The sequence below is a fragment of the Molothrus aeneus genome, chromosome 2 (assembly GCF_037042795.1).
Source record: "Molothrus aeneus isolate 106 chromosome 2, BPBGC_Maene_1.0, whole genome shotgun sequence".
Classification (NCBI taxonomy): domain Eukaryota; kingdom Metazoa; phylum Chordata; class Aves; order Passeriformes; family Icteridae; genus Molothrus; species Molothrus aeneus.
In genome coordinates, this window is record NC_089647.1 from 19,059,445 (window position 1) to 19,080,189 (window position 20,745).

At 41.2% G+C, this 20,745-nt stretch overlaps 1 protein-coding gene across 1 annotated transcript; it reads right to left on the reverse strand.

The window, feature by feature from the left end:
* Positions 1-3,052: 3,052 nt before the first annotated feature.
* On the reverse strand, positions 3,053-12,098 carry SH2D1B (SH2 domain containing 1B). The gene is made up of 4 exons (XM_066568815.1): positions 11,860-12,098; positions 8,576-8,639; positions 6,302-6,470; positions 3,053-3,140 (listed from the first exon to the last, which is right to left on the reverse strand). The coding sequence occupies exons 1-4, from the start codon at positions 12,096-12,098 to the stop codon at positions 3,100-3,102; spliced, it is 513 nt and encodes a 170-aa protein (XP_066424912.1). The 3' UTR covers positions 3,053-3,099.
* Positions 12,099-20,745: the final 8,647 nt, after the last annotated feature.

Genomic DNA, 20,745 nt, shown 5'->3' on the forward strand with positions numbered 1-20,745 from the left:
CTCCACTCGGCCCTCACTCGCATTTCCCGCCGCCGCCGCCATCGTGACGCAGCGACCACTGAGCGCGAGCGGCCGCCGCGCGGCAGCACGGGAGACGTCGCCGCTGCCGCCATCTTGCTTAAGGGAGGCAGGGACGGGCAGCAGCCACGGCTTGGGGCAGGTGGTGACAGCCGGGGGAGGAGCCGCGGAATCGGGGGAATGCGGGCGCTTGGATCGGTGATAGCGGCTTTAGGATTCACGTGCCGTCGGGGTGATCCAGAGGGATGCTTTTCCTAAGCGGAGCTCCGCGTGGTCGTGGGGAGCTGAGTCTTCCAGCCGTCCAGCCTCTGGAGGGCTGCCTCCGATTGGAGGTGCTGTCGCTTACCCACCTGGCTCCCTCAGCCCTGCCTCACCTTCCTGCTGTCTTTCTAGTACCCATGATCCTTTCCTCTCCTATTCGGGAGGGCTTAAGCCTGGCCAGATGCCAGCCTCTCCCTCCCGCGAGAGAGGCCAGGGAACCACGGGCGGGAGGGAGAAGGTTTAGCAGTGTCCTGGCGACGGTGGGGACCGAACCCGGGGCCCCGCGACCCCGGCCCCTCATCCCCCTCACACAGCGACCCCCGCAGGCTGCTGCGGGCACAGCGCCCGCTCCCGCTGCCTGCGCTGCCGCAGGAGACCTTTCCTCGTACTCCTTGCAGCTGGAGTGCCCCGGGACATCGGGATCGTGCCTTTCTTGGACCATGTTCTTCCTTACACCATGTGCTCGAAGTACGAATGTACAAGAGGTACAAAAGGTTCCTCGCCCCCACTACTCAACCCCCCGATATGGACAAACACCCACTCACCGACCCACCCTTTGGATGTCGGCAGGTAGATGCTGCTGTGTGAAGCTTTTGAACATATTTTCTCAACCCGTGCACTGATTATTTTCTGTCATATTAGGCCTGCAAATATGTGTAGGAACGTCTATATCGGCCTCTGTATTTTCCTGTGCTGTTTCCCATGCTGTTTGTCCTAAACATTGCCATAAAGGACAGGCGAGCAATGTGAATGTAACGTAAACGTCATTGTGTCTCTTTTTCCTCTTTTAAGTCCTTGATCGTTCCTGTGTCCCCTCTTTCACATGACTGCTGCAAGGGAACGCTGGGGAGGTGACTGGAGTGTGGGCCTGAAGTCACCCTCAGTCCAGGACCAGGAGTTACAGCCACCAGGACTGGTGGTGTAAGTCTCAGTCCAAAACACGCTGACAAGTGCCACCTGAAAAGCACCACGGCCGGCCCTTGCCCTCTGTTCAGCCATCAGAGTCACTCAGTAGGCACCATGAGGCACATGGTGCCAAGGAATCCAAGGCTGGGATTCCTTGTCGCTCGGCCTTTTCCCAAGGCTGAACATCAGTGTGACTGAGTGAGCACCTGGGGGACTGCTGAGACTGTCATTTCAGAAAAACTACAGTGCTGTGCTTTCTTGAGGACCGTGCTGCTGGAGGTGGGGTGTCTCAGCACAGCAGCTGCTCAGTCTTTTACCTGTGATAACTATCAGGCTACAGGATTCTGCAAGTGAAGAGGCAAATTAGTTACGTGCTTCTACAGAGCAAGGGCTGGAGTGTTTATGTCCCATAGTACGTTTTTCATGGATGACTACTTTCTTTTCAATTAATGACGTTTTGGACATATATTTTAGTACTTCCTGGCATTTCTAGGGTTAGTTAATAGTCTATTTTTTTTTTCTCTTTCATATGCTACAAATACTAGTTGAGCCTGGAGCCAAAAACTCTGCAGCACTGTTAAATTCATAATGAAGTCCAAAGCTCTGAAAGGTCTAAAATTCCTTTGACAAATAATGGTGCGAGAGAAACATAATAGAAAAAAAAATCTAACTAGTATTACCTATTAAAATACATAAATAATTTGTGAAGGGTCTTAAACATACAACAAATACAAATGTCTTCCTCACAGTCTCAAATGCTGAGCAAGTCTATAGGAGTGACTGGAAGACTCAGGACATACATTCCCATTTTGGCTGTGGCTGCTAGTTGCAGACCACCTTCAGAACTAAAGTATTTATTAACTGTTTAAAATTGGGGTTAATATTAAAGCAAATTTTTGCATTAAAACCAAGCAAACAAACAACAAAAGACATATACATAATACAGAACTAATGGCAATAGAAAATCAAATGGAGTAAGTATTTCCATAAGTACAGAATCTATTTAAAAAAGGATGTGTTCATGCTGACATGTATGTACAACTTGTAGTCCTCTTGTAATCGCCAGAACCGTTCCTCAAAGTTAAAAGTATTTCAAACAATTTTCCTCTGGTTGGTTATTTTTTTATGGCATGGATTTAACACAGCATTTTTGTCTTTTGTCATATATGATTTTTATCAACACCTATCAATTCTGCCATAAATTACTGCTTTATGCCTATTCATTTAATGTATTTATATTGCTGCCTTCTAGCAGAATGTTCACTCTAGCAGTCAATATCTTAGACAATTTGCTGGCTAAAAACCACCAGAAGACACATACATGGACGCCTTCCCCCATACCTACATATGTGTGTTTGTGTCTGTAACAAAAAGTACTTCTTTTATTGCTGAGCAAACATGCATAATAGCTTGTACTGGATCTACTGGCTGAAGATACAGCTACTATCGCAGTGAGGGTAACTTGGACACTCAATATGAGTGTTTAGCAAGCTTCGTTTATTGAAGAGAGCATCAGACTTTTATGCACAACAAGTAATAAGCTCATACATATTCTGCAAGCTAAGCAATCTATTGGCTATACTACAATATCAGCTCTTCCTCATTCCTTAGGGGTTACATCTTTCTTTTCTTATGTCTCTCTCACTACTTGTTATTGTACCACAGCTATGCTCAAGGACACAGTGTTTTGCAGGTGCAGGGACCAGATTAGCTGCATCCTCCCAATTCTTGGTCCAGAACATGGCCCCTGTCACGTAGCCATTCTTCCACAAGCTACTCTGACAGTCTGCAAAAGGAGAAGGTAATTCCAGATCTAGAGCAGAGGACACCCAGCTGGAAGCTCTCCCCAGCTGAGGCCCTGTGCCGGGGCATATCCTGGAATGGCAGCTTCTGAAACCATCAGGCGCAGATCCTTCAGGGTAAGACATCAACATAATCAGCGCTGTCATCAAATTCTGTGAAGTAATCAATACAAACAAAAAAAGATGTCATTGCAAGGTGCTCTTCTGAAAGGCTGTGGGTGCAGCACAGCCTGTGGCAGGGCAGGTATCAGTAACTCAGTTTGGTTTCTCAGTGTGCTATTGCAGGGCCCACGTTTAGGCCCCCTGTGCTATGGACTGGATTCTCCAGGAAAAGGCAAAGCCTTTTCTGAGCCAGGAAGCACTGTTGTAAACAGCTGTATTCACATGATACTACCCCCTTCTTCCTGAGAAACAGTCAAATGTCAGAAATGATCCATTCTTGCTAAATCAAATCAGTAGCTGAGATATCTGTGACTCTCAAAATGCATCCCTTGTTCTGTAAATAAATACCCAAGAGAAAAGTTCTCATCCCAACTAAAGGAGGAGAGCCTGAAAAATCCTGTTCTCTCTTACACTTCGTAAGATTGGTTGTGGTTTTTGAGAAGCCAGGAAAAAGGCAGAAATTCAATGCTTGGAACTCAAAGTTCCACTATAGAAACCTATTGCTCTTCAAACAGCTGCCCTCAGAAAAGCTATTCCTAAGCTAGAAAACAAAGCTCAAATATCTCCAACCACCAGGATCATGATCTCAGTCCCTTGAGGTGTTCCACTGGTTGTGCTGGAGTGCTCAGTGCCACGTGTGCAGCAAAGCCAGCTGCTGGTAGCACGTGAGGGACGCGCTTGCTTTAGGGAGCACTGCTGTGCTTTGGGCAGTGCCTGTGTTTCGGAGAGCATGACCTTTACATAAGCCCCTGCATGTAATAATGCAGCCTGAGAGGGAAGTTTGGAATGCTGTATAAGTGAAATTTAAATTAAAATTTAATAAAAACAATTCCAAAGTAGCTTGATTATTTCTAAAAAGCCTCCATATTTATGGAAGCCTACCTATATTTTGACATTAAAATATAAGGGTTTATTTTCCTCCCTGTGATTCCAGATGAGGACACTCTTCATCTTCAAGAAAAATTCCTATTGCAGGACCAAAAATTTCTAAAAACATATCCATGTTACTGCAATATTTTCTGTCTCCCTGCAACAGCAATGATAAGAAACCATAACAAAATTTTTAGAGCAAATATGGCATATTTGCTGTGTGATACAGGTGACAAGGTAATGTTGATGACATGGGAAATGTGTCTCTGTGGCTTCCCCTCAGCAAGGTTGCTGGGGGTCAGGCCCCAAAATTGCAGCAGTGCACGCTGTGCTGGGGGAGCTTGGCCAGAGCAGTTGTACTGCTCTTGTGTGTGAAACCCCAGCGACTGCAGCACAGAGGGCCTGTCTGTCAGAGTCTGAAATAGTTCATGCCTCGAACTTTGATATAAAGTTCTGCTCATTATAACAAAAACTGTATAAAGAAGTTACAACCAAAGAAGCCTCCCTGAAGTTACCCAAACTACCGAGATTAGATAAAGGAAAACCCATTCTTCAGTCACCTGAAACAAACAAGTAAACAAGGAAAAGAATGTGATCCAAACCCAGCAGCTGAACTGAGAATCATCTCTGCCTTGCTTCAAGGTGGGGGAGGCCATAGCCGTCAGACCCCTTTTCTGGGAGGAGGTTTGTACAGATTTCCCCCCCAGCAGAGGTGGAGGGAGGAAGTTTTGGTGTGTTGTTTGCTGCTCAGGGGCAGTGAAACCATCCTGCCTTACACAAACTGGCTATGGAACCCCCAACCTTGGGAGGCCACATCCATGGGGCATTCACGTGAGAGGCAGCTGAGAGAGTGCCTTAATCCATCAAAGACTCCCTGAAGTGCCCCCCAGAGTCCTTCCTGAAGCCTTGCATCACAGGACTGCACATGATGCAAAAAACCCAGAGTCTTTTGTAAGAGAAAATGGCAAACTCTCCCTGCCCCAGGGAGGTGCCTGGGTTTTCCTACCTAGCCTGAGTGTATATTAAGCCATTGGATTCTATTCATTCTGGGGAGACCTTCACCACCAAGAAGACCAGCTGAGAGGATCAAAGGAACATTGTTGGGATTCATGGAGTGGTGAATTTTCTGTCACTCTCTTTCTATCCCCCCCACCTCTTTCTCCGTTCTCTTCTTTTTACTCTCCTTTTTCTCTCTCTCCCTCTCATATTTACTATCAAATAAAACCCAAACTATTGTCACTGGCATATGGTCTCATTTCCACCTTAATTTGGGCAGAGGCATTTCTAATAACTTTAATAACTGGATTATAACACTGCCGCACACCACCGTGCTGAGCTGCTGTTGGGCATGAGATGCAAATCACAGGGCAGGGTGGAGACCCCAAAGTTTTGTTCGCTTTATGATATCTGTACTTAGCAACAGGATTTCCCTTACTCCTGGCTGGGGCTCTTGGCACACTCTGCCAGAGGTCATGGAACAGTCTCAGGGTTATTTTGCAGCCCATGGCCTGATGGATGCTGCAGCTCAGTGTTGTACAGCAGGAACATGAAGAATGGTGTGAGGGATACTAGCAAGTTATCAACAGTATCTGCAGTCATGCTTCTCAAAACAAGGATGTAAGGATGACATGGGGCTATACAACAGTCTAAAGCTTTATGAGAACCTCTGTCTTTATTGTATCTATTTGCATAATTCTGTCAGGTAGAAGCATCATATCCTCATCCTACACCTGGGAGTCATGACCATAAATTAGCAGAAGATGAGCAATGAGAGGCTGAACTCTGGTTCCAAAGCTGTGATCCTGAGCACAAGGCTATATGCTGATCACTTAGTCATCTTTGAATACAAATCACAAGCTGGCTTGCTTGCCTGCCCATCTTAGAACTAACTGAGTAAGGTTTTGATATAAACATATCTTAAAACTTGGACAATGAAGGTAAATGACAGCCTCAACTCCCAAGTGCAAGGGCCTGGTGTCTTGGCAGAAGCACATTAAGTAAAACTGGTTCTCAGTCTTCTCCAGCCTAAAAGCATCAACATCCATGAACGAGACAGCTGGAGGTAGCTTTTTTCATCATTGTGTATCTCTAGTGATTTTAATTTGTACATTTGTGAGGGTAAGTAACCTGTGAGCTAAGAATAACCATTTCAGTGAACATAAGAGAGAAGGGAGGATGTAAAACTTCTGTCCATGCAAGACAATGTTTAGCAAGTATTCACCACAAACCTGTCAATGTTGTCATCTTTAAAAAACCCACAAAGGCAGAGCTAAGTTTCTCACCATCATAAACATTGTCCATTTCTGACTTGAACCTCTGGCTTCTTTGCAAGGCCTTCGGTTTCTTCACCGGGTAGCGGAGGTTAATTATCAGTCCTTGATTTGGCTTTTCAAAAGCGTATATTAAGTCCTTTAATGTTTTGAAGGTCCTCTCTGGAACACCTTCAAAAGTCTGTAAGGAAAGGATAACAAAATGTGTTTGCAAGTTCCCTTCACACGGAGTTCCCTAAATGAAAAGAATGATGAGTTGTTTCTTATTTACCAAGGAGCTGTTTTGTAAACAGGTTTGGTGACAGAATATTGCACTGTCCTTAAAACACTAGGGAGACCTGTTTGGAGCCATGATTATGGCATTAAAAGTAACCTCCCTCAGCATCTTTTTTTTTCAAGAAGAACATCAGTTAAATTATTGGTGTAGATGTGTGCTGCAGTGATCCACTACAGCAGAGTGTTGAAGATTACAGCATTACACACTGTACTCTGGTCTGAGAGTAAAAGTTTAGGGATAACATATTTAGTTCTCACTTAAAATGCTGCCTTTAAATAACTAGGTGACAAACAGAACTCAAACTTTTACAAAATATCAGCATTGGGAAGCAAATGTCATGTGCAAAAAAACTGTTCTTTAAGTGTGGGTTCATCTGACAGGATTGAACTGCTCCTGCAGCTCAGCCCTGCGGGGGGGATCTGTGCATGGACTTTACAGTGCTGTGACTTCAGGGCAGTGACAGACAGTGAGCAGCCTACTAGTAGTCATTAAAAGAGAACGGGGCTTTCTCTTAATCTGCTAGCTAACAAAGAAACATGTATTTATTTGCTTTGGCTTTCTGCATCCTTCATCTTTCATTCAGCCCTGGATGGACTGGGTGCCAATGCCTGTGTGTACTGGGTCTGGCTGGGATGAGTAAACTTCATAGCAGCCTACAAAGTGCTGTGCTCTGAATTTGTGACTGAAACAGTGCTGATAACACTGCCGCCACATTTTGGCCGTTGCTGAACAGTGCTTCTGCAGCACTAAGGAAGTTTTTCTTGCACTTGGTTCCCCTGGGGAGTAGGCTGGGGGTGTGCAAAATGCTGTCTGTCCTATCTTACCCCATCTGACACTGTACTCAGCAATAAAAGCATAGGGAAAGGGAGGACGTTTGTGGTTATGTGTGTGCTGAGGCTTCACTTTCCAGGAGGTCACTAAATATCTGCCCCCTGATGGGAAGGAGTTGCTAAACTGCTTTGCTTGTGTGCACAACTTTGCTTTACCTGTTTACCTATTACACTGTATTTTATCTGGGCCAAGAGTTTCCTCACTTTTGCTCTTTGTGTTTTCTTCCCCCAACCCTGTCCTACTAAGGAGGGAGGGAGTGAGCAGCTGTAGGGGTGCTTAGTTGGTTGGGGTCAGCCTGCTGCACTCTAGAAAGCTCATGTCTGAATCTGGCTTTAAAAAAAATCCCAAACAACCTCTCTTCCACATGAATACATTATTTTAGTCAATTATTTTAGTGAGCCAAAATAACCTGATTTAAAATTTTTAAGAACTGAAATCTTCTTTCACACTATTGGCAAAAATTTATAAGGAAGAATGGGTTTAAAAAGTCTAAAAATATCTGAGTTACCTGCTGACAAGAATGACAGCGTAACCCCAGTAGAATGGATAAGGTCCAAAACAGAATATTTTTTTGTCAGTAAACCATTCTTCTTCATGGGAAATTGGGTCTTTCAGGCACAGGCAAAATCATTGTTTTACTTGAATAAGCAGCATTATTTGGCATTGTCACTTCAGATGCCTCACAATCTCACAGAATTATAGATTCTTTAAATCAAAAAGATTATTGGAATATCCCAGATCCTTATGAAATGCTGCATGCACTAGCAGTGCTTTCAAGTAGAAAAAGGTAATTAGGAACAGGAGAAAGTAAGAAACAGGAGGAAGTAAAAAAAGTAATAGATATTTCATCAGTGCTATCAAAAAGAAACGGTCAAATGAGAAAACAGCTGGTTAATAAATAATACAGCCACTTAAATTATAAGGAAATTCTACAAACACAAGAACTACTTTTTGAGGTCATCTACAATAAGAATTGAGTAGAGAGCAAACTTGGAAATATTTTCTATAGTATTGTGTTTATGGATGTTTTAAATCTATGATCATAGACTAAAACGATAATAGATTAAAACTATCATAGATCATTTCTCATAGATGAATCTAAGATATTTTAATTTATGGGTTTTTTAAAATCCATGATCCTTAATGCAATCTTTAGAGATGCAATGAGAGTTACTCACCTGTATTCTAAAGTATCCTTGGTGTTCTCTGAAGATACGGTAAGTGTAGATGAGGCCCTCAAAGCTGTGAAAAAACATCGTATATGTAACACATCACATTAACGAAGTGGACATATCTGTAAACAGTATTAAAGACATGAGAAGTGCAGTAAAATTGAATGAGGCAGAGACAGGAAAGCAAAAGAGAAGAGATCCTAGAGATTACAAAATGAGTGAAGGTTTAATATCTTGAAATACAAGATTACTCTGACCAGGAGTTTCAAAGAACATATGAACTAAGCCTAACACAGGCCTTTAACAAGCATAATTTCATTCCACAAACAGCACCTCTTCTCATCTCTCTCTTATCTTCCTCACTTCTCTAACCTTCATTTTGTATTTCTGTCACAGGAAAGCTGTTGAATTCTTGGAGAGATGTAGGCAGAAAATGGCCTCCAGTCATTAGCACCCAGAAAATGAAGGTATGGCTCCTACTTCTGAGAATAATGTTATTCCTTTGCATTTCCCAAGGTTTTAGTCATTGTTATTTTTTATAATAAGCACGTGTTTGAACACTGCAGCTACTGATGTCTTTGGATATATATTTTGTCAACAGAAATAAAAGCTTTATCAGATACCACAGTAGCAGCAATTCAGGAGGTGGACTGGAGATCGTGACTGTGATCAAAAAAGGTAGCAGAGCTGCAAGAAAATATACATCACAAACAAGTGAGGAGGTTGGGGAGAGGTGGGAGCAGCATCTGAAAACACGTTTTTTTAACTTCTGTGCCCATTCATCAGGAGGACTTCAGCTGTGGATATGTGAAGTGAACTGTCATGAGAAGGAGAATCTTGGGGCAGAAACCTGGGTCAGGGCACTTGCACAAAAGTGAAGGGTTACTGAAAATAAACTACTTTGCTCTGCAAAAAAAGTTACTATGAACTGAAATGAAAATAAGGCTTTCAGTTATAATACGTTTAATTTAATTCAAAAAGTGGTATCACAGGGATGCATATTTTGGTTTTTGTCTTCTTGAGATACCTGTGGAAATATACATGTTCCTTGCTGAAAAGTACTTTTACAAATGTGAGTGCTTACAGAGAAGTGAGAAAAAGAAATACCAGGAACTGATCATTTTTGAAACTTGTTCTTTACTGATCAAATATTAAAACATTTCTGCCTGGATATTATCCAGGTACTTTAATTCTTACTAAATGAAAATGAAACTACCACTAAAATGGAAACTTCTGTCTCCTCATTAACTTCTAAATGCTTACCAAGAGCAAGTAAAGGGTAAAAATAAACAAAATGTTGGTCTGGAAGAAAAGTGAGGTGAGAGGGAAAATGGCATGTTGAACAGTAAGGAGAACAGTAGCAAAACCATTAGGTCTGAACTGAAGTGCTGTCAGAGACCTGGAATAATTCTAGATGAAAGAGACAGTGTGCTGTGGAGGAAGAGCCATGCACCTTGCCCAATTAGAGAGATGAATTTGAACTGGTCACACCATTCTGCCTCCCAGGTCCTCCATAGGAATGCACTTCCCCCCATATCCCAGTAGAAAAGGACAAGAAAGTTTGTTTGTTTGCTGTAGCAAGTGGATCAATGTCTCTCCTCACAGATCAGGTAATTTGAGAAGGGTTTATCAGTTTGCACATAAACCATGTTAGGTGCTAAACAAGGTGTTGAGATGCAATGCTAATTCAAAAATTGCTTTTGAACATCACTAAGAGTTTCAGTGTTGGTTGCCCCCAGTTTTAGGGCAGTTTGCCTAGTGAACCACTGCCAGGCAGCCCAGTTTCTGGGGCAGTTCTCAGCCAGTGTACTAATACTATTCCATGTGCTGTCTAAACACAAGCCTTGCTCTGACCTGTGCAAGCCACCATCTGTGTACCACTGCTGCTGCTCTCCCAGTTTAACTATGGCATTTGTTCACGTCAGGATTATAGGCAAATCCACTAAACACTTCAGTTTTTATCAGCTTTTAACACTAAAACCCACAAAAGCAAACTGGAAGTCATGATTTTTCATGTGCCTGCACAGAATATTGTGGCAGGCAGATGTGACAGGCCAAAATGTTTCTGCAAGACATCACAAGGCAAATCTGCTTTGCCCTTAAAAAAAAAAAGGATGAAAGGAAAAGCAACTGTGTTGGTGTGGCCTAACCCAGGTTCTAACATTGTCATTCTTCCTCTGTGTCAGTTTCCCCATTTGTCCCTTCTGACAAGGTATACATGTGCCTTCCCTCCCACCTCCCTGCCCTCCCCTCAGCCCCTGCATTGTCCCATTCCATACCATACTGAAAGCAGGTTCCTGTAGCTGCCTTGCTGAGGGCTCTGTTTGTCCCCAACTTGCTATTTCTCTTCAACTCATTCTGTTATTTTGAAGATCTGCTTTCTTCTACCTGCCAACCCAGTAGTACTCCATTTCTCTCTCTCTTTTTCTCCCCTTTCCATTGATTTGTTTCATAACAAATTAATTTTTAGTGATTGATAAAAATATCTTCTCATATTTGTTCATTAATTAGGTGTTAAAAGGTTTTCATGTCACATTCAAATGTATCTGCAACAAGAGTGCAAAACCTCATAGGTTCAAACAAAGACCTAGATTCTAGTTTTTAAACTTATGAACAGATCAATTATATATGAAAAGAGTAAAAAGGGAAATAAAAGTGCTATTCCCACAGAAAAAAGAAAATAATAAAATTTTAATTGTAGTAATTAAAGCTTTGGACTAGAAGTAACAGTTTTCTATGCCCATCTTGTCTGTGGATTTGTCATATAAATTCAGACAGAACTTTGTAATTTTCAGCCTCAGCCTATGTTCTTATATCAGGTAAAATTCCTTTGAAACACAAGACTGAGCTTTTATCAGACAGAAAGTCTACAAAGAAGGAGGTGTTTTGTAACATGCCATGAGACTTTTCAGTGTCTCAACAGTGCTAAAATGCTGTTTACTCATCATTACAGAGGCAGTTACTTTGAGTAAGGATCTTAGCATATTTTGGCAGGCTGAGTTATTTTCTCTGGGCTGCCCTTATTGTCTGCAGAGAGAGACCAGCATCACCAGACTATAGTTCATTTATCATCTATTACATAAAATAGCTTTTTGGAAATGCCACCCCCTCATTTGTCACTATAAAGGAAACCTAAAGCAACCAGCACTACTTGAATACTACTTGAATACTACTTGAATACTCCCTTGGAGTCTGTTAATATCATGGAAGAACTATTAATTTTAGAGAACATGATTGTTGTCTTTGGATCCAACTGAAAGCTCATAAAAAATCAGTATTAGAGTACTTACAAAACACAGAGACATAAGGCTCCTTCCACACTCTCACTCTCCCGTATTAAATAGCTGCCATTCTTTTTCTTCTTGCTCAGCAACTCTTCACAGGTTCTTCTTGTTATCTTTCCGTGAAAAAATGGGAATTCCATGGACCAAAGAAAACAATGTGTCTTGCCTTTCAAAGCAATTCTAGAGCAAGTCAGAAGCCTAGCATGAGAAGAAACCTTATTCCAAAGGCAGCTTCCTGTGGACATCTGAAGTTGGAGGTGCCAAGGACACACAGGAGTTCATCTGTGTTGTTTACTGAACTGTCCCCAGTGAGGTGGGTTAGCTCTGCAGCTTGACAGCTCATGAGCTCTGTGGAGGCAGGAAAAGGTTGGTCTACACTGGTCACAGTCCACATCAAAAAGTAAGACACTTTTGTCACATTATACCAGCAGATTTTGGGTACGTATCACACCTCTAGACTATGAAATCACTAAGTTGACACTGAGGTATAGTTACATTTTTAAGTTAACTTTCATGTTTAAAGTGGCTCAAAGCCCAGCAAATAGGATCCTATGCTTCAGGAATAAGTCAGGACTGTATAGGAGGATAAAATTATGTAAAAGCACTCTTGTCTTTTTTTCAGGTGATTTTGAGAAGAGAAAAGAGGTATTCGTGATATTTTAATCAGCATCAGTCATGAAGCCAAAGGATGTGCCAGAAAAAATTTGGCAATTCTCTGTTCATGCAGAGGTTTAAAAAAAAAAATCATCAAAATAAGCTGTAGAAGGACACAAGGTGTTTAATGGAGGAACAGTGTAAGATGCAGGGACTGCTGTCATCTTGATCACAGTGAAAAAAAAACTGTGAAAAAAACAAGGTAAATACTGATGTAACACTGTAAGGAAAATCAACCATGTTTTACATGCAGCTGTTACATTTGTGTTTTTTCTCTGACAACTTTGTACACACAAAAATCTTATATTAACATTTGTGTGTTTAACTGCAAGTTGATCATGCATCACACTAAGACCATTTCCAGATGGTATCTTAGTTATTTCAGGAATAAAGTACCTCTAAAAAGGTACTGTTTTGTCTCAAAGAATGAAGAAACCTAAGGAAAAAAGATATCCCAAGAGAGAAACCGAGAAATGGCAAGTCCAAGGTGATGCTGTCGCTGAGGTCTGTCCTGCAGTGACCGCAAGTTACTGATAAAACAAGTCCTGATCACCAAGGGGATGAACTTGTTTATGTAGTTAGATCCTCCAGTTTCAGCTGTCTGCAGACAGCTGCATTTGGAATAAGTCTTATTTTATCCTCCAATGGGATGGGGATAGTGATATTGGGAGGGAAATATCCCAGTCTTCTAAGCATCCTTAAGAACAAACATCCTTATGTGACAAAGATTCTCCTTCTTATCAAATGCATTTGTATTTTCCTCAGGTTAAAACTGTTTGTGGCCTTTTTTTCTACACATTGTATAAATAAGCATTTTCCATGAGGTATTGTGAGGTGAATGGCTTTTCCAGAAGCCCAGCTCTGCAAATGAAGAGCAGCAACTGCTCAGCACTGTCCTGCTTCAGGCAGGTACTCTGCTTGCATTGAAAGGAAGGTAGATAGGAAACAACTGCAAATTCCTCTTTCAAGAAGGTAATAAATAGACGTTCTTCACAATTTTCCCTGAAGGTCTCATTACCTAGGTGCAAAAATATGAGACAATAGTTTCGGTAGATCTTGCAGCTCTGAATGTAGAATTTACTTAAAGTGAAACACAACCACATGCTACCTGCTGTCGGCTTAGCAGAGTGTTTGATTAAAAAAATCCTAAGGAGGAGAAAGTGCTTGAGGAGAAATGGGGCTGGGGTCTCCTTCCAGCAGTAGTCGCCACCTACTGGCCCAATCACCTTCCTCCTCAGTCAGTCTCCACAGCTCCCTGAAAGGATTCAGGAATTAACATTGTCCTTTTACCTCACCTCGCCTTTCTGCAATATTCAAATGGACCTGAGAATAGGATTGAATACTTGATTTTAAACCAGAAATCATTGAAATATACTAGAGAAAGGTGTCTGGGATGGAAAAAGGAGAGAGACTGTAAATATGGTCTGGTCAGTCACTAAATATATGTGACTAAATTTATGTCACTAAAATATATGTGTGGGTGTGGGGTTGTGTGTGTGTTTGAGGGCTAATCCAGAGCAAAACCACACAAATATACAACAGATATACAACAGGACTTGCAGATCCTAGCCTGGGATACCTGTTGATGGATGCTGTGTAACAACTGGCAGGTGGGGGATTTCCTGGTCAGTCACCACAGAGCTGCGCCATGAGCCTCACCACGACTTGTACGACACAGCACTGAATCTTTACAGTGCATGTACGGGTCACATAACAATATATTTCCATGGGCTTAATGTAGCCTTATGTAAACTCTGAGCAAACATTTCCTAACACAAACACTTCCAGCTTAACAAATATCACAAGTATTTTTGGCTTACACAAACCTGCATACCCAGGCTGCTTCCTCAGCCAAGTCTGAAGAGTGGTAAGAAATATGACTTGATGATCTTAAGTCTGATTAAATGTATGATAAGAGACTTGGGGAACTGAAACATCAGTGATGCCCCAAGGCAGTGGGGCTTGGGTGGCGGAGGCAGTTGCACCAGGCTGAGCCTCTGGGAATCTTAGCTACACCAAACCAAGCAATAGCTCTTGTTAATCTGTGCTGAAAGTTATTTTACTCCATTCCAAAATAAAATTGGGGTTTTTTTTTTATTTCTCATCCACTTAGGGAGATTTCACAGTTCCTAGGATAGCCTCTTGCAGCGACTATCATTTCAGATGGCAGAGAACAAGGGGAAAACAAAGTTCTTTTTCCTGAGAGTCTGTCTCTTGGCCTGCTTCTACCATAGCATGGGAAAGAAACAGAGTTTCACTTCCTAAAAATCTTCTGTATATCAAAACAAGCACATCCTTTAGTCAATCTTACACTTTCTGAAGTTAACTGCAATCACTTCTGAAGGAAGTCTTTTTCCATAAGCCGCCTTTTCTTGCAATTGTTCTCTTTACTTTTTTCTGGCACCACTTTGGCTACTACTTCTATAAAATTTGATGCCTATAAATAAGCAAGTCTTTTGATTAGAAGAGCAAGATAGTTAGCCACTCTTCCCTTCACAAATATGTGCTAGAGAAACAAGACATGCAACATTTTGGCAGCAGTGCCAAGCCCACAGATGTCCACAGGAAGCTGGTTTTCTGCCATTCAGCTGCCTGGACTAATTTTCTTTTTTTTTCCTCCTGTTATTGTAAAACTTAGCAAGGCTATTTCATAGTGACACCTCATATTAACAAGCACAGTTGGAGCTCTGGTTCTGCAATGTCTCCTGGCTGCAGCTCTAGCACAGGAAAACTCTTGACAGTGTCTTCTGTAAGAACAGGAAATCTGGGGAGAAGCTAGGCTATGTGACAAGTGAGGGTCAGACATTCAGTGAGTCATCAGGCACAGTGTGGGATATTGGGGCTAAATAAAAGCTGTGGTCAAAAGCAAAACTAGTGTGTTTAAACTATTGTGAGTAAAGCAAGAAGCTGAAGGTCATTTGTTATCTAGGCAGAAAGAAAAAAACAGCCACAACATAAGAAAACAGAAAGTAAGTTGAGTTCTAGCTAAATCTCCTGAAATATGAGCTCTTTGTTGAGTTGAGTCTCTGGGCAGTCCCAGTCCTGTGGCTTTCTCTATGAACAGAACCAATAATGTTTTTGCAAGAAGAACTGTTACAGCAAAAATTTACATTTAATTTCAATTTACGGCTTTAGCATGATATCTACACCAGGCTGTACTTTTGCAATTTACTGTGCCTGGACACAAAGGGATTTTTTAGTAGTATCTGTTGATGGCAAGATTTACTTGATACTGAAAGAAAAATCATTATGATGTGAATTTAAGAAGAAAATTGAACTAGTGTGTTTGTTACTTAGAGATTGTTGCTACAGCTGTCTGTGGAGCCCCAAGGCATCAGAGCTCTCCCATTAGCTTTCTAACAAAATATAAACCTAGGAGGAAAAACCTGTTTTATAACTCTCTTAACATACTGCCCGTTTTTTAAAATACAAGTAAAGAGAAAATGGTAGTTCAGAATGAAGGTGGTAGTTCAAAATGAACTGAGAATGATAGTTCAAATTTGTCTGTGCTAAAATTTGAATTAAAAAGTTACAGAACCAAACAATTAAAAAAGGTTTATAAGAGACATGAATGTGTAAGTAGTGGGTTTTGGTCTTAAAAATTATCTAGAATGTTGCTTAAATGTTTACTTACAGGATAGAGTCATAAAACAATAATTTCCTTCTCACTGGCAACCACATTGTCAGGGTTCAGAGTGATCCATATTCAATTACTCCCTGAGATTATAATAGCTGCAATGTTTGTATTTAAGTGTTATGATCTGCCTCTGAAGCAGGGTAACTGAGACTCTTGTTAATATATCCCTTGGTGTGAATTAGAGTGAAACAATACTGAATGTCCAGTTTATATATGAGGCATACTTATTTTAAAACAATTTAATTGCAGCAGAAAGAAGGAATGTAGCCGTTTTAGTTCTTTTCCACAAAAATATAAAAATATATCCTGAAAATTCAGCTTCTAAGACATCATTCATTGGTCTCAAATATCACATAAATCAATTAATGAAATGCAGTAAGAAGTTAGCTCACATCATAATACCCCCAAAGTACTGCCTTCCTGTTAAGAAATGTGCAAATAAAGCTGTAGGAAGTGACAAACCTCACTTACACTTAATCACATTTCTGTGCTTCCGCTACATACGCCATCACATATAACTGCACTATAAAAGTTTGAGCTTTTGTCTTAATATTTGACAAGACTACATCCAGGGTGTTTATCTGTCCTTCACATCTAGAGTCATATTAACAGTGGCATCATTTTTACCTTGTGAATTTTCTTTTATTAGTAGTTCTTTTTACCATTACTAATATTTTGCTAGTCACTAACTTACAGTGTCCTGTCAGAATGCTGTGTACATGACAACTACAAACAGTGCCATCTTTGCATAATATTGAAAATAACACTTATTTCTCACCCCCCCCCATCCCCCGTAGCAATTAGGCACTGAATTATGTAAAGAAAAGCAGGATGACAACATACAAACTTAAGAGGGCTCTTGCATAGTTTTCTAAAACACTGGGGTGCCAGCATTTAACTTTTATCCCACAACTACCAAACTTTCTTCACATAATCCTCTTCCTTTACTGATGGTCTGGGCAGCACTACAGAGAGGTGATCAGAGAACCAGGCTCTGCAAGAATGTGCAGTGCATGCACAGGACAAAATGATGGTCCCAGCTCTCAGAAGTTTACAGGACAAGTTCACACAAGGCTTGGATTCATATCTTGGGCAAGACAGACATGAATACCCATACAGAAGCTTATGCTTGAAAGTATCAACTTTCTAAAGCTAAAGGCTAAAACACAAATAGGAGTTTAAGTCACAGACTTAAAAAATGGGGTCAAAAGAATAGGCCAGGAGAACTGATTAAAGCTGAATTTATGGAGCATGACAAAAGCAAAGAAAGCATCAACCATCATCCCACTTCCAAAAATGGCTACTAGTGGATATGTAGGAAAAGAAACAGTAAGATACACTTTTTCGGACAAAGGTGAGTACAGTTCTTGTACATAAGAGGATAAATACTGTGAAAGGACAGCCAGGATAGGAAGCTTATCTGTAAAAATCAGTAGGAAAAAACATGTCCTGCTAGACAGAAGCTGCAAAGTTCAGATGAAGTCTGAATATGGGAACCTATAGATGCCCCAGCAAAGGTGACATTCAGCTTTGTGTCCCTTTAGTTGTGCCTTGTGGTAGAAAACATAATGGAAGAATGGTTTTAGGGAAAACCGGCTCGGTAGCCCTAGATTCCAAGAGAATGCATCAATTAATTTAAAGGGTTCTGTTAGCCAGTTGTCTCAGTCAAAATCTTCTGTGTTTCCTCAAAGGAAAGCCAGAAGGAAGCAAAGGGAATCCCTCAAGGAGAGTGGAAATCACAACAGAGCAGATCATAGGATAGAAGGGAGAGAGGCAGACAAAAGGGGCACAGAATAAGCAGCAGGAAGCATAAGTGAGGTCCTGTAAGGAGTCCTTACAGTGAGGGTCACTAAAACCATGGGAAGAGTGGCAGGTGTTTCAAGGCCAGTTACACTCACCCAGCAGGTCAGTGGCTGAGGTCAGCCACACAGGATGGGAAGGGCAGAGGAAAGGCAACAAAGGAGGGAAAGGAAGGGAGCTAGGAAAAAAAAAGGATTAATGAATGAAACAGAATCTGATTTTCCTAAAAAACAATCAAAGGCTGATGAGAATAATAAAAAGGGGAAAATATCTAAAGACCATTTGATTTACCTTTGTTTAAAGACTTATCAGCAAGCACTGATCATACAACAAGTGATTCATTAGGCAGTATGAAGTACAGGTACCATGACTTTCATGTGAACATAGCCCATGAACTGCATTGCAGGATGGTTTTCCCACACTGCTTCATCTTCTCTGATCAAATTAATTTTGATTTTCTCCAGCACAGTTGTATATGAAAAAGTGAACTTTTCTCTTTTTCAAGGACAATTTATAAAAGTGACCTGAGTAGAGACTATGTGAGGATTCCCAGCTTTTCTGTGGATTTCAGAGCCCAAGAACTTCACTTTGGCAGCTTACTATTTGCCTGCAAAGGCACCTGCCCTCTCTCTGTGAGAAACATTCTCCCTAACCCTTAGCTGGTCTCCTGCTAGATTTCATTATTTTGTAAATAATTGGATGAAAATATATGAAATCAGATTGTAGTTTAGCCCAAATCAGTGCTTGTAGACCCCCAAACTAGTTAGACAACCTTTGTTCTTTTTGACACAAATTAGTAGAGGCCAACATTTATCAAGGGCTTTGTGTTTTTACAGCATGCCTAGATTAGAAGTGCTGAGCCAGGCAGGAACATGCTTTCTCTCTCTTGATTAACAGGGAGAAAAAAAGGACTTGAACTACTGCAGCACAGCTATAACAGACTCTCTTGCTGATGGAGTTCTCAGTTCTGTTCCATTTTGACTCCCTTTCACAGACAAAGCTTCCCACTGCTACTGTTGCTACTATCAAATTCATATTCAAATCCAAATGCTCCATCTCACAGCATGAAAGCTGAGTGCAATGATTCTCTGGCTTGGTGCCTCTGAAAATAACTCCACTGCACTGGTTAAAATAATCATGAAGGAGGAAGCAGAAATGAAAATTAACAGCACAAATGCTTCAATTTTTCTTTGGAAGTCTGAGAGTTTATCAACAAAGCTTATTTAACTCCTGTAGAAGAGAGAGGGGTAAGATTTTGTGCTTACCTAAAGACTATTATAATCTATTTGTATAGATATGCTCCATTAAAAAGGAGGAAAATACATCTTACTATGCAATCATTTGTGGTTCAGCTCATCTCTGCAACCTGACACACTGGCAGTGTAAATGTGGGAAGCCTTCCCTGTTCTGTTTGTTGAGTCTGTCCTACTTGCAGCTCAACACCTCACTTCTGTGATCTAGAGAATACATCTGTTTGGATATGAATTCACAAGGACCTTATTACTCACCTGTGAAGAAAAGACTTGTTATGAGACACCACTTAACATATATGCAAAAAATTTCAAATGTTCTGCAACTGTTATTAGGACCAAAAGAGAGAAACTGCAGTGCAGAAACCCTTTACACACAAATGCCAAGAGCCCTGAATGCAGCCCCTAGGGATGACTGGCATGGCTGCAGGGTGTCCTGGGTGCTCCCAAGGGACAGTGACCTGACCCAGGAGCTGCTTCCAGACACCAGGTGCACCAGGAAACTGGTAGCTCAGGGATGACTGCCTGGTCCTGGCCCTGAGTGCCAGCCTGTCCCCAGCCCCATGGAAAAAGCCCTGAACATGACTGTAAAACTGTGCAAGTGTTACATCTGGATTTACAGAAAAATCAGATGTTATCCACAAGTTTCCTTGCAAAATTGGAGATTATTAGTGTCATACTAAAAGGTGATTTTTAACAGCAGACCTTTCAGCAGACTATCAAGTAATCTGTTTTCTTGCACACCCTCTGAGAGCCCTATTAGGCCCTTCCGCTCTGCAGCCCGTGCTCTTTACTACATGCTGGGCTTTTTATTTTAGTGAGGAGTTTTTTCAGTTGTTTTACTGCTGAAGAATATGGAAGGCCTGTCATGCTGGTTTATCACTTCATGATCCATTATACTGCCTTCTCAAACTGAGAGCTGCTCTGTAGGTTTCTGTAACAACTTTCATAAAATAACATTTCACTGAGCTTGTTACAGACAAATATGCAATGGTTACATCTAATACTGGGCTAACAGCAGGTGGGGTAGACTTTGGCTTTAGAAAGGTACTCAGTTGTTAAATCTTAGGTCCCCAAAACAAGTGAGAAATTTCTTTCATAGTGAGAAAATGGATTTCTGGATTATGCTACAGAGTTTGTCCAGTTATTTATTTTAAACTGCAATTAAATTATGTATAGAAACTAAGAAGGAACCAACAAGGTAACTGATATAAATCAACAGAGAGATCTCACCTCTGTATTAGCGTATTATATTTGGGCGATACACATCTCTCTATATCTATCTAAAGAGAAGCAGAGAGGGTTTTTATCACAATTCTTAGAGTAACTCCGTGAAGGGATAGGACCTGTAATTGAGACCAATCTCAAGAGGCTTCTGTGGGACTCCCTTGTATCAATATTTTTGGTTGGAACACGTCATTTTCTCCCCCTTTTTACATTTCACACAGCTGAGTTAAGAGAGAGAAAAAAAAAGGAGGGTTCATTTTGTCATCTCAGGAAAGAATAAGGCTGATGGGTACATGGTCACCCTGTGTCCAGTGGTGATTGATA